Source organism: Carcharodon carcharias, chromosome 2 (assembly GCF_017639515.1).
Source record: "Carcharodon carcharias isolate sCarCar2 chromosome 2, sCarCar2.pri, whole genome shotgun sequence".
Classification (NCBI taxonomy): Eukaryota; Metazoa; Chordata; class Chondrichthyes; order Lamniformes; family Lamnidae; genus Carcharodon; species Carcharodon carcharias.
In genome coordinates, this window is record NC_054468.1 from 12,899,496 (window position 1) to 12,912,812 (window position 13,317).

Consider the following 13,317-nt stretch of genomic DNA (forward strand, 5'->3'; position numbering starts at 1 on the left):
GGTGTCTGCTGGCACTCTCGAGGCCTTCCGTGCTCGGTGGGCACCGCGGGGACTGGGGTGTTTTGTTGACCCCTTTAATCACATTTTGATTTAAAGTTTGTAAGTTTCCTTTAAACTTTGTTCTTGGTTTTACAGCTGACCTGAATTAGGGGCTGTGCCTGATTTATCCCAGTTTTGTTGATTTGGTTTTCATTTAAAAGATTATCAAGATCACGATGTAATCTTATATTTTTTATTTTCGTTAGCGCAGACCAAAACTCTTAACTGAAAAAAATTTAGCCTCGGCTGTCACTTAGATTTATTTTTATGATAAACCTATATCCTTCAGTTAAGTTCACCCAATGGGCAATGTATTTTTTTTCGCTTTCTCTCTGGTGGTTATGAACATTTGGCAAATCAATTCGAAACAAATTTTATTCCAGTTATTCAGATTCTGTTTGCTGATGAAAGATAAATTACAATATTTTGTTACTGTCGAGAGACTAAAAACTCCGGAGGAGAAAATGGAGATCCACGAATTACGACAAACATATATGGCAAAACATATCAGGAATGCTAATGAATATTGGCCTTTATCTCAAGAGGGTTGGGATACAAAATGGAACGATTTATTTGCTTCAGTTGTGTAGGACCTTGGTTAGGCCACATCTAGAGTATGATCTGCAGTTTTGTGCACCTCACGGCACTGCGATGCATTTCTATTGGAGGGGATGCAGTGCAGAATCTCCCGATTTCAAGTGTTAAAGTGTGATGGAAGAGTAGACAGCTAAGGCGTGAAGTATCCGGTGGAGGCCAAAATGAATGCTTTGGTTGAGAAAACAAGATAGAAACTCGCTCAAAACCTGATCATCGACCAGTTGTCAGCAAGGACAGCAGCAGTTGCAACAGATGGTGTTGGCTGAGAATAATGCGGGTTCCATACTTGAAGGTATGTTGTCATCGAGACACCGTAAGAAGGCGAGAACGGAAAGGAATGAAGAACAGAACACGGGAACGTACATTAAGTTGCTGTGGGGATTTCTCGAAAAATCTTTTGCAGGAAATGAAACGGCTGTATGAACACTGGTAGGAATAATCTACAAAAAAGGGACAATGTTGTGGAGACAGACAGGGGCAGAGAAGGGCGGGAAGGAAAAAGAATAGAGGAATCGGAAAGAGCGGTATAGTGTCTAAAGTGGTAGGCTAACGTGAGAAAACAGAGAAGAGTTAATTTGAGGAAGAAATGCGGAAGTGAAGAAGAGGCAGACAGATAGAAACGGAGGAGAAGGACAATCAGACATGTGTGGGGAAAGAGACGTGAAAAATAGGGTAAAGAGCCAAAATTAAACGAGGGAGAGACAAAAAGGACGAATTGATCTCGAAGAGAAAATGGACAACACAGAAAGAGCAGCGCCCTCCACCCGCCACTCCCGTTATCTTATCAGTTGTAAGTAAACCGAAAACATAATGGGCTGGGTGCATAACAAGAGCTGAATCCAATACTTCTCGTTTTCCACTAACGGCAAAATTAAAAATTACGCCTTCACGCAATTTCACAGCCGGTTCTAACTGCGAACCCCTCTCCACATCGAGAGGGCACCTCACTCGGCCCCACCACCACCGGCTGGATCTGTCCTTTCACGGGTGGGCACTGTTGTTATTACAAAGTTAGACAAATGGCAATAAGGATGCAGAGGTGTGGATTATAGCTCCCAGTTCTCCTTCCCATTAGGCCAAGGCGATTTTTAAATTTTTCCCTAAACAGGCTAAGACAGTTTCGTTCTAAAGATTTTTCCGAAGGAAGGCACCTCTAATTAGATAGCACCGACTCAATAAGCATCGGCCTGGCAAGTTAAAACATGTGTCATGTCCATAGTGCGACTTAAACCGCAACCACTAGGACTTAAAAAGACCACGGAACTAATATCTGAGTTAATGTGGGCAGAAGGGTGAAATAAAAGCAGAAAATCATATAAATACTCAACATATTAGCCAGTATCTATGAGAAAGAGTAACGGAGTTGTTGTTGCAGTTCATCGGCCTGAAACGTTAACTTTGTCTTCCACCACCCCCCTCCCCAGCCCCCCACCACCTCCCCCACCCCCCCTCCCCCAACCCCCCCCACCCCATCACAGATGCTGCCTGACCTGCAGAGTATTTCTAGTATTTGTGCTTCTATTTTGGATGTGGTATTTGATTTTCTTAACTTGTCAATGACAATCTACGGAGAAGGCGAAATAGATTAATGAACTAGATCCTTACCAGGCTCCTCGATTTACATAAATGAAGATGGGGCATTTTATCTTCAAACATTCCTCTTTCTAAATTAGCTGATCAATTAGAAAATTGTTCTTTATACAGAATTAAATTAAAATCTGTATTAGCTCGAGAGGAGTATCAACTTGCTGTAGGCGCACAGCTTGCAAGCGGAATATTTTAGTCCTATACAGGTACTGTCATCCATCTATACACGATCGAGTTTGTACGCATGAGCAACACAATGCAGCCTGCATAATTGAGAATAGATTTAATGACAATATTGGATCCTGTACTTTCATTTCTTGCACATTTTACATCGAAAGTGAATGCAAGCTACATTAATTAAGCAAGAATTATGTATATTGTTGTAACAGATGGGACATAATACATGGAAAATTGCTAAACATTCAGTTATTTTGAAGTCACTTTGCCCATCATATTTTTCTTTGTGTTATCCTGCGGTTTCAGTAAAATAATATAACATTTAGGAGCAAAAATACAGATAAGCAAACCAAAGCTTGATGCCCAGATAGCAAATACTTCTACAGCCACTGTATACTTTCCAGGAGAGCTTACATACGCTGGGATAAAAGTTATCCAAACAGCACAGAAGATCAGCATACTGAAAGTTATATACTTCGCATCATTGAAATTATCTGGAAGTTTTCGAGCAAGGAAAGCGAGCACGAAACATATAGTGGACAGAAGACCAATATAGCTCGACACAAAATAAAAAGCCTTTAAAGAACCCACATCACATTCCAAAATAATTATGTCTCTATAATAGGCCATGTTTTTCAGTGGATAGGGAGGTGATACAGCTAGCCAGATAGTGCAAACTAAAGCTTGAAGAAATGTAAGGACGAACACCAATAACCTCTGTTGCATAGGCCCAAACCAGTTCATCAAGTTGTTATTGGGAAGAGTTGCTTTAAAAGCTATCACAACAAGAATGGTTTTCCCCAAAATACAGGAAATACAGAGAACAAATACAATGCCAAATATAGTCCGGCGCAACATGCAAGACCATCCAGTTGGTTTCCCAATAAAGGTAAGTGAGCACAGGAAGCATAGCATTAGTGCGAAGAGAAGGAGGAAACTTAGCTCGGAATTGTTAGCTCTAACGATAGGAGTTTCTCGATACTGGAAGAATATAGCAGCTGTAGCCAGTGTAACACCAACTCCCACTAATGCAAGTGTGACTAACACAAATCCCAGGATCTCTCTAAAGGAAAGAAATTCAATTTTCTTTAGAACACATCGATCTTTTTGTTGATTGGACCAGTATTCCAAAGGACACTTCGTACAATCTGTGGAACCTGAAAGAATATAAGATTCTACTTTTAACATGAAAAGTGCTTGTTGCCACAGAGACACGAGGTATATAGTAACAGAGCTATGAGTACCTGTGGTGTTGCTAATCTCACCATCAGCACATTCTGCACAGTCGAAGCAACATATCGGTTGTCCTTTCCTGTTCACCTTTCTTGTTCCAGGAGGACAAGGTTCTGTGCAAATTGCTTGTGGAATCTAAAGCAAAAGAAAGCATGTTTACTTCTACCACCTCTTAGGATCATAGAAAAATTCTGTACAGAAGAAGCACTCCGTGCATCGTCAATGCGCCAGCTTTTTGACAGGCTATTCTGCCTCTTCTGCGTTTCCCTCTAGGTTTATGGTTCTTTCTATTAAGGTAGTGGTGCAATTCCTTTCTGAAAAAGTTACTGTTGAATCTGCTTACACCATCCTCTCAGGCAGTGCCATTCTGATCCCGCTGTGTGCATTTTCCGGTCATGTCGCCCCTTTGACAAATCACCTTACCTCTGAACAAGAGTCACATACGAACTTGAAATGTTAACTCTGTTTCCCTCTCCACAGATGCTGCCAAACCTGCTGAGTTTTGTTTTTCGGCATGTTTTATTTTTATTTCAGATTTCCAGCATCTGCTGTATTTTGTTTTCATAGCAACCTTAAATTTGCGTCGATTTGTAAGTGGCACTGGTCACTAGAAGATGTCCTTCCACAAACCCTTCATGAAGTTGATAACTCCTGTCAAATGTCCCTTTTTTCTACTCTAAGAAGGAAGCACAGCTTTTTCCAATTTGTCCAAATAACTGACATCCCTCATTCATGGCTTAATTCTAATAAATCTCTTCTGCACTGTCGTAAAGCACTTGACATGCTTCCTATAGAGCGATGTCAAGACCTGAACACACTATATGTTATAATGCAAGAAAATAAGAATTGTTTACAGATATTTGTTTCTGAGTGTTTAAGAAGATGTGATTTTTTCAATATTTCTGCTTCACTGGGATTTGTGTCAGAGTCGCACAAACTTCAACTAATATTTGTCAGTTTCCATATAGATATTGTAGAAGAAAAACGCATTTGAATACATTCACCTGTTTACTTCACTGGGAAATTAACATTTTATTGTCTTCTGGAGAAGCATTGCTGGCCAAACCGCAGACAATACTCCTTTCCCTGTTAGGACATCAGTGTTGCTGTGAAGGATAATTTTGAGTAGAACCGTTCTTAGAAACTGTGAAATTGACAGGGTAAATGTTCATATTAAGGATGAGAGAAGTAACAGGAAAAGAAAAACGGACGTGGTTCTCTGTTAAATTATAATGATAGAGAAAAAGAAAAGGGAGCGGGCTGCTTTCTCAAATGGCCCCGAAAGCCGTTCATTTACATCAAACCAGGAAAACTAAGGATGGGCAATAATCGAGTCTTGTCAGTGATATCCATTTTCGGAGAACTAATTTTGCACAAACATGCAGGTGTTCTCAATGCTGTGAATCTAAAGCTCACATTTTACCATGATTTCCAAATGAGCATCGTAAAGAACATATTGACTACAACATATACTAATGACATAAATGAGGGAAATTAATTTACAGTCGCCAAGTTTGCGGATGACACAAGCATAGATGGGAAGGCAAGTGGTGAGGAAGACACAAAGAGTCTACAGAGGGACATAGACAGGTTTGGTGAGTGGGAAAAACATGGCAGATGGAACATAATAACCTTATTTTATGGTTATGCACTTTGGCAGAAAGAAAAGATGAGCTGAATATTACTTAAATTGAGAAAAACTGTAGAATGTTGCAGTACAGAAGGATTTGGGGATCCTCGTGAATGAATCCCACAAAGCTAGCATAAAGGTTCAGCAGGTAATAGGCAAGGAAAATGGAATGTTGGCCTTTATTTCAAAGGGAATGGAGTACGAAAATAGAGAAGTCTTGCTAAAGCTATGCAAGTCACTAGTTAGACCACATCTAGAACACTGTACACAGTTTTGGTCCCTTTATCTAAGGAAAGATATACTGGCATTGGGGGCAGTCCAGGGAAGGTTCGCTAGGTTGATCCCGGGTATGAAGGGATTTTCTTAACAGGAGAGGTTGAGTAGTTTGGATCTGTACTCAATGGAGATTAGAAGAACGAGAGGCGACTTTATTGAAACATATAAGATTCTTAGGAGGTTTGACAGGGTAGATACAGAGAGGACGTTTCCCCTTGTGTGTAGGTTCCGGACCAAGGGACATAATCTCAGAGTGAGGGGTGACCCATTTCAGACAGAGATGCGGAGGAATTTCTTCTCTCAGAGTAGTTAATCTGTGGAATTCTTTACCCTACAGGGCTGTAGAAGTTAGGTTGTTAAGTATATTCAAGGCTGAGATAGACAGATTTTTAATCAGTAAAGGAACCAAGTGTTACGGGGAAAAGACGGGAAAAATGGAATTGAGGATTATTAGTTCAGCCATGATCTCATTGAATGGCGGAGCAGACTCTATGGTCCGAATGGCCTACTTCTGCTCCTAAGTCTTATGATCTAATGGTCCTACCTGATTGCCACCACTGCTCCATACGATATCCCCGATTTCCAGGACAAGTTCTTGCCCTAAAGGAGCTGAACCATCATAATATCCAATGTTTACAACTTCAACTGTACCCTTCGAAGTCATTTGCAAATTTATCAATTCATATGTTGGGGCGGGATCACCGTTTTCATCAAAATACACGATCTTCCCAATGCCATCTGTGAAATTTACTGAGTGTAGGTAATGGACCAGCTGGAAAAGAATAATGCAAGCCGTGTAAGTCTTTAACTGTAACATGGATAAGGCGTATGTGGACATATGCATTCAAATTCATTTACATTCAATTAAAACCGAAATGCTGGAAATGCAACCAGTGACAATTCAAAACATGATGACATTTGGCCACATTACAGATGAGTTCTATCTAGGAAAGACTACGTTAAAATAATATGTGCATATTTTCCTACCTGCCACGGCTGAAAATTCGAAATATGAGCACACGTATTATTCGTAATGGAGCCACTGCCTCCTTCACAAGAAAGCATATCGTCTAGTGCATGTGCGACAGCATAGACAGCTTTGTACACGTGGTAGGAACTTGCGTCCATTATCGCTGGAAGATATGCATTTTCTATTTCTTCCAACCGTTCCTTCCCTGTGCATTGCCGCATGTGAAAGGTAGAAGTGGTTTGTTCTGTCTCATTCTCGGTCCCCAGAGAGCACATGAATGCAGATTCCCAGAATTCTTTCATGAAAATATTCTCAGGAAACAGAGAAGGATGAATTTTCAGCAGATAATCTCTGAGTCCGGGTATTTCTGTCCTGCGGGCTGTCACGCCAATTGTCCCAACCAGAAATCTTGCTCTTTCTTCAGGTGGAACTAAATCTTCAGTAACCCATCCTTCACTTCCAATCCACTGAATCCCGGTTACATTTTGACGCACAAATTCCTTAAGTAAAATTTCCATCTCTCGAGGAAGCAGGAAGCCGACCAAGACCGATGTAGTCGCCTGTTTGATCACCTGCACTATTTTACTGATTTTCTCTGCAGGATCCGTCCGGTAAAACACTTCAGAGTACGCAATGCAAACACCAAGTTTTTGGGCTTCTTCGACAAATGCTCTCATTCCAAAATTCCCGTAATCCGTGTTGTCTCTAACTGTCCCAACCCAATTCCAGCCGAATTTTTTCACGAGTTCAGCGAGAAGCTTGGACTGATACTCGTCACTTGGTATTGTTCGAAAAAACGTGGGATATTCTTGTTTGTCGCTGAGGCAGGAGCAAGTAGAGAAGTAACTAATCTGTACCGAAAAAGCGTGAACGAATGAAAACGTGCGTTCAGTGTACTTTGGATAACCTATACCTAATTAACATGATTTCTGGCAAGCTTTTCGTTGCGAAGTATTTGATATTGGTGCATAATCACCATTCTTGCGGTTAACATTGACCAGCAATTGAACTGAACCAGCCGCATAAATACTGTCTACAAGAGCAGGTCAAAGGCTGGGAATGCTGTGGCGAGTAATTCACCTCCTGACTCCCCAAAGCCTGTCCACAAGTTAGGAGTGTGATGGAATACTCCCCATTTGCCCGGATGAGTGCAGTTCCCACAACACTCAAGAGGCTTGACACCGTCCAGGACAAAGCAACCGGCTTGATTGGCACACCATTGACCTTACCCATCCACTCCCTCCACCACTGATGCACAGTAGCAGCAGTGTGTACCATCTACAAGATGCACTGCAACAACTCACCAAGGCTTCTTTAACAACACCTTACAAACCGCGACCTCAGCCATTTAGAAGGACAGGGCAGCAGATGCTTGGCAACACCACCACCTGCAAGTTCCCCTCCAAGCCACTAACCCTATCCTGACTTGGAAATATATCGCCATTCCTTCACTGTCGCTGAGTCAAAATCCTGGAACCCCTTTTCTAAGGCACTGGGGGTGTACCTACACTACATGGACTGCAGCGGTTCAAGAAAACAACTCACCACCACCTTCTCAAGGGCAATTAGGGATGGACAGCAAATACTGGAAAGGATAAACAAAACAATTATAGCATTAAATATAAAAACAGAAAATGCTGTAAAAACTCTGCAAGCCTGGCACCATCTGTGGAGAGAGAAACAAAGTTACGTTTCAAGTCTGTATGACTCTGAAGAAGCCATAGTCAGAGCCATATGGACTCGAAACTTACTCTGCTTCTCACTCCGAAGATGATGCCAAAGTTGTTGAGTTTTCTCGGCCTTTTCTGTTTTTATTTCGAATTTCTAGCATCGATAGTATTTGGCTTTTATTATAATTATGATATTAGACGTGCAAAATGTTATTGGGATTAATAGAACAACTTTCAATCTTTTGTTTAAAAATTGGCGATTGATGTTTACATTGGTGATTACTCAGTTGCATTGGAGCTACGTTCCGCTGGATTTCAACCAGGCGAATTTTCTAATAGTACCTTATGTTTATTCTGATGCTTATTCCGATTTTACGGTCTCTGCACATTCTGGCCCGAGCCGCTGCGCGTCTACATGAAATACTCAGGCTCGACGCGGCATTCTGCACGGGAGTTTTTATTTTTTCATGCTGCTATTTGTGTGACTGGCCTTCATTGGCGTCAGCACGCTGATAAACTAACCCAAAACACTTAAATACTGGTTCAATGTAAATGCAGTCAAATATTTGACATGTTACCATCGGAATTCCGAAGAAACCCACTGCCCTTGCAGCTGCAATGGAGGACGTTGACATATCACAGCCAATAATGGCTGCGACATCGGAGGAACCTTTACATTGAGGGTAATCAATTTGTCCTTTTTCTCCATTGACCAAAGCGAGCGCTGCTTTGGACGCAATAGCGGAGGACGAGCAGTCATCGTAGATTTTATATCCCAGTGTGAAATTCTGAAGCAGAGTTTTGCTCTGATTTATTTCTTCAATAGCAAATATCATGGTCTGTATCAAGCGAAAGTGTGAGAAGTGAAAGCTGTGGAACAAATAAACAAAACACGATACGGATATTCAAATCGTAATTCAATCGCTTATTGTATAACATAGCTAAAATGCATTGTTTTTGATATTCCATAATAAAGAGAAAATATATTCGGTCAGTAACCACCACCAGATTTTTGTTCTCTTTCCAATCAGAGGTACAATAAGAAACCGCATTCAAAGGAGTAAAATTCTAGTAGCTTGGCGGTAAACGAATTCCAGCGCAAACTATTTGCAACTAACTATATATAGATATACACATATATAATGTCTATAGATTGGGATCGTTATCAGTTGCATTACAGTAAAAATTATAATTAAATGGCCTTGACTCGCCAATTAATATTCTCCAATTATTCCGGTTAGGCAAATTAGACGAGTGATGATATTCAATTGTCATACATGTTGACACAACAAATAAATATGATTAATGCCCAGCTAATTTCCAAATATCTTTGCACAGTTCAAAATTCCACTTATCCACACTGAAGGCAAAAGGCAACGCCCAGATTCTGCACTAAGAATAACGCCGAGTCTCTCTGAGCCTAAAATTATTATGCGATTAATCACAAAGGGACTTCCAGTACCTACATGTGGGTAGTCCATCATAAAAATCGAGGAGTGCTATAGAATAATTACACCAGAAGGCTTGACATTCAAATGTGTTAAGGACGTGTTGCCCTGATACTTACCACCTGAATCAAATCAGAAATGATTAGGCTCGTTTATTCAGTATAAGTGAATTCTTATCAGGATGATAAGTTTCAGTTACTGCGTAAAATGTATCTGGATTGAAAATACCTTTAACAAATGTGGAGCTACATTCCTTCAGATTTAAATTATAGCTGGGGATTCTTAAAAACTAAATTATATTTATTCAAACAAAAATGTATTTTTCCTTCTGTCCCTTTCATCCCCCTCTTAATGCAATCTGTTTCCTTCCCTTTAACTCTTTCCATGGTTTTACAAAATGAATGTTCTAACTTACACCTACGGATTAAGACCCTGCGTCTCAATGGGAACATTCAATCTGATCAATGCAGAGATTCGCAGTCGTATTTCCTAGTCACACATTCTCAGTAGAGGGCGCCATTTGAAATGGGTCTCCAATTACCGTAGATTGACATGTAAAAATCCACCGAATGTTTGTGGGCATCTGTAAACTTCACAAATAGCTGTTCGCTGCTGAGTGTGGTCTGTGTAGACTGTAGATGAAACTGTAACTTACATGAGAATAAAGACATTTTCTATCCTCCGATCTAGCTAAATTTGCATTTTCTGACAGGTAAAACCGAAAGAGAAGAAAGTGACGTAATTATCAATGCAAAGTTGTAGACATCTTTGTACCACCCGCATTTGATTTTAGTTCCATTGTAACTCAATGGCTTAGCTGCCGTTACTACACCTCGTCGTCTAACGTGAAAAGAACATTAAGTAATTCTAATCAGTGACAATAAGGACACTGAGATTCAGAGCGTTGGTGTTTAGCTTTCATAGGAACTGTATCCCAAATATATTTACAAATCGTTCTTTTGATTGTATTTGAAGATAAACACGTTAAATAGTTTAAATGCTTTCAATAATATCACGGCTGCCACACAAATAACATTGGTGTTCACGGCGTATGAGATATTGATTTAACGTCCCCTCGAGGCAGTACATTTATCTTTAGAAATTTATAACAATTGAAACTCTCAACAAACAAATAATATGGTGAAGATTAATTGTTCATTTTGTGTCGATACACAATGCTAAATGCAATAAATAAAGGATAGCCATTCTGTGGAAGCGATTCGCCGATTCAAAACATCTGAAAATAACAGGACAAAGATAAAACTCGTGAAATCCGCCAGATGGTAATTAGTTCTCAAATCTCAAATTTCGGATTTCTGAAAGAAAGAAATTAGAGTGGTCTATTGACATTTTGTACAATAATTGAATGCGCCGTTGCCCACCTGGGCAGTTTGACTTACCTTTCACAATCCCTGTCTGTCGGAGTATTGGTAAATGAAAGGACGTCCTGATTCGAATCTAAATGCATTGTAAATATTCCACCCACGATGATATCACCATCCTCAGATAAACTGGGTAAATTATCTTTTACTCGACGGTTGCAGAGCATTCCGTGTGTTTCCCGCTTCGGAACAGCAGCTACTAAAAGAAAAACCAAAATCAGAGTCATTGCTTTATTGCAAGGAATCCGTCACTAGCTTACAAAGGAAAAGAAAGAGCTAGGATTTATATAGCGTCTTTCATGACCTGAGGACCTCCCAAAACGCCTTACAGCAAATGAATTACCTCACCGAGTTAATGTAGAAAGCATATTAATGTTGTGCGGTCTACCGATATGTGCGGAGTGGTTAGTCAATTCTACAGAGTGAATTCACTTCTAATAAAAAGATAAGCAAACTTTTAAAGTCAACAGAGAATAAACATTATCGGATTGAAAAACAGCAATGCCCAGAGAATGCAAAAAAGTTTAATGCTGCTGATGATATGACTTTTAGATATTTAGAGAGTATCGCAGAACCCGTATTATCTCGAGTTAAATAATTTAAACTAATTTAAAATTGAATATAAATTAAAATCAAAGTTAAGGAATATATTTCAGCAATTGTGAGTTCGAAGATCAATTAAATTCAAATTTGCTTTTGACAAGAAGCCACAAGTTCTTTTACAGAAGGCGGGAACCAAAGGCCTGGCACCTGGAGTGTACGCGTATGATTGTATTTACCTAACCCGCACTTTAGATCTAGTCTCAATGTATAAACACACACAAATACACACAGGTCTCTCTTTTCGGCACTAGTTCTAGATTAGCAGAAATTTTCTCCAAGAAAATTTCAGGCAGACCAAAGCAATTGTTCTTGGTCCCTGCCCAAACTCTGTTCCATAGCCACAGATTCCATCCGTCTCCTTGTCAACTCTCCCAGCTTAACCAGATCGTTAACAACATGGTGTTACACTGGACGTAGAAATGAGCTTTCTCGTCATCACTAAGGCCGTTTATTTCCACCTCAGTGACAGTGCTACACACCAGCATTGCCTCAGCTCAGCTGCTGCTGAAACATTTATCTATGCCTTTGATAATTCTAGACTTGACTATTCTAAAGCACTTCTGGCTGGACTCCCACGTTCTACCCTCTGTAAATCTGAGGCCTTCTAAAACTCGGTACATGTTCTAATTCTGGTTACCCACCAACACCCTCTCGCTGACGTACATTGGCTACGAGTAAAGAAAATTCTCGATTTTAAAATTCTCATCCTTCTTTTCTAATCCCTCCATGGTCTTTCTCTGTAATCTCTTCCATCTCTAAAACACTCTGATTGCTTCACTTCTCCAGTTCTGTACTCTTGACCAATGCAAATTTTATTTGCTACGCTTAGGCCGTTAGCTTGGAATGCTGACCCGTTGCAACTCTTTCATTGTACATCTCTGCCCTTCTTTAAGATGCTCCTTAAAACCTACATCTTTGGCGGCACGAGTGGTGTCCATTACTAAACAGGATTTTGCCATCAAGCCAAAAAGCCGTTTTGCCCATCAAACAAATAAGTAATGTGATATGTTATGACCACAGCCGGTGTTAATTGCTGCGCAAACCATATCCCAGCGGGAAGCTTACGGGCCTCAACTTTTTTTTGTATTCTGATGATGAGAAGAAGATTTACTAATCTCAGCAAAAGATATCCAGTAACACTTCTGGGATTTAAAAAAAAAGTTTTATTCCAAAAAAAGGAAAGAAAGCTGATGCCCACACGATTACAGTTATGGGTTTAAAGATAGTCTTGCAAACATTGCCTCAAAACACTCTGCTTGGACAAGCCCACAAGTAAACACCTCCCAGGCAACACGCCCTTCAACGTCAACACCCCTTTGTCCTTTTGTCTATGGCATCTTCGGCAATCTCTTCTTTGCCTCCACATATCACTGGCCCTCTATCCAGCTCTACCTGTCCCACCCCCCTCAAACAGCTTATATTTCACCTCATCTCTATTTTTCTTAGTTCTGATGAAGAGTCATAGTGACTCGAAACGATAACTGTCTTGCACTCTGCAGGTGCTGACAGACCTGCTGAGTTTTTACAGTTATTTTTGTTTTTGTTTAACATAATGACACAGACTGGCACACAGAGTGTAACACATATTTGGTGTCACAGCAACTGCACCAGAACGTCTGCATATGCAGAAATATATGTGTGTGTACACAACGTACATATGCACACAGAGATAGACACATTACATTTCTTCTGTTATCATCAAGTC

General features: G+C 40.3%; 1 protein-coding gene across 1 annotated transcript; it reads right to left on the reverse strand.

The window, feature by feature from the left end:
* Nucleotides 1-2,649: 2,649 nt before the first annotated feature.
* Nucleotides 2,650-9,042, reverse strand: LOC121292811 (extracellular calcium-sensing receptor-like). The gene is made up of 5 exons (XM_041215238.1): nt 8,758-9,042; nt 6,527-7,360; nt 6,084-6,311; nt 3,645-3,768; nt 2,650-3,557 (listed from the first exon to the last, which is right to left on the reverse strand). Exons 1-5 carry the CDS (start codon nt 9,013-9,015, stop codon nt 2,650-2,652), a joined length of 2,352 nt encoding a protein of 783 aa, XP_041071172.1. The 5' UTR covers nt 9,016-9,042.
* Nucleotides 9,043-13,317: the final 4,275 nt, after the last annotated feature.

Bases quoted from the DNA above. Each gene is read 5' to 3' on its own strand.
- LOC121292811 (XM_041215238.1), bottom strand. From the start codon at position 9,015: ATGATATTTGCTATTGAAGAAATAAATCAGAGCAAAACTCTGCTTCAG. The intron at 6,312-6,526 runs GTAGGAAAATAT...ATTCTTTTCCAG, and splicing joins CGAATTTTCAGCCGTGGCAG to CTGGTCCATTACCTACACTC. The intron at 3,558-3,644 runs GTACTCATAGCT...ATATTCTTTCAG, and splicing joins TGAGATTAGCAACACCACAG to GTTCCACAGATTGTACGAAG.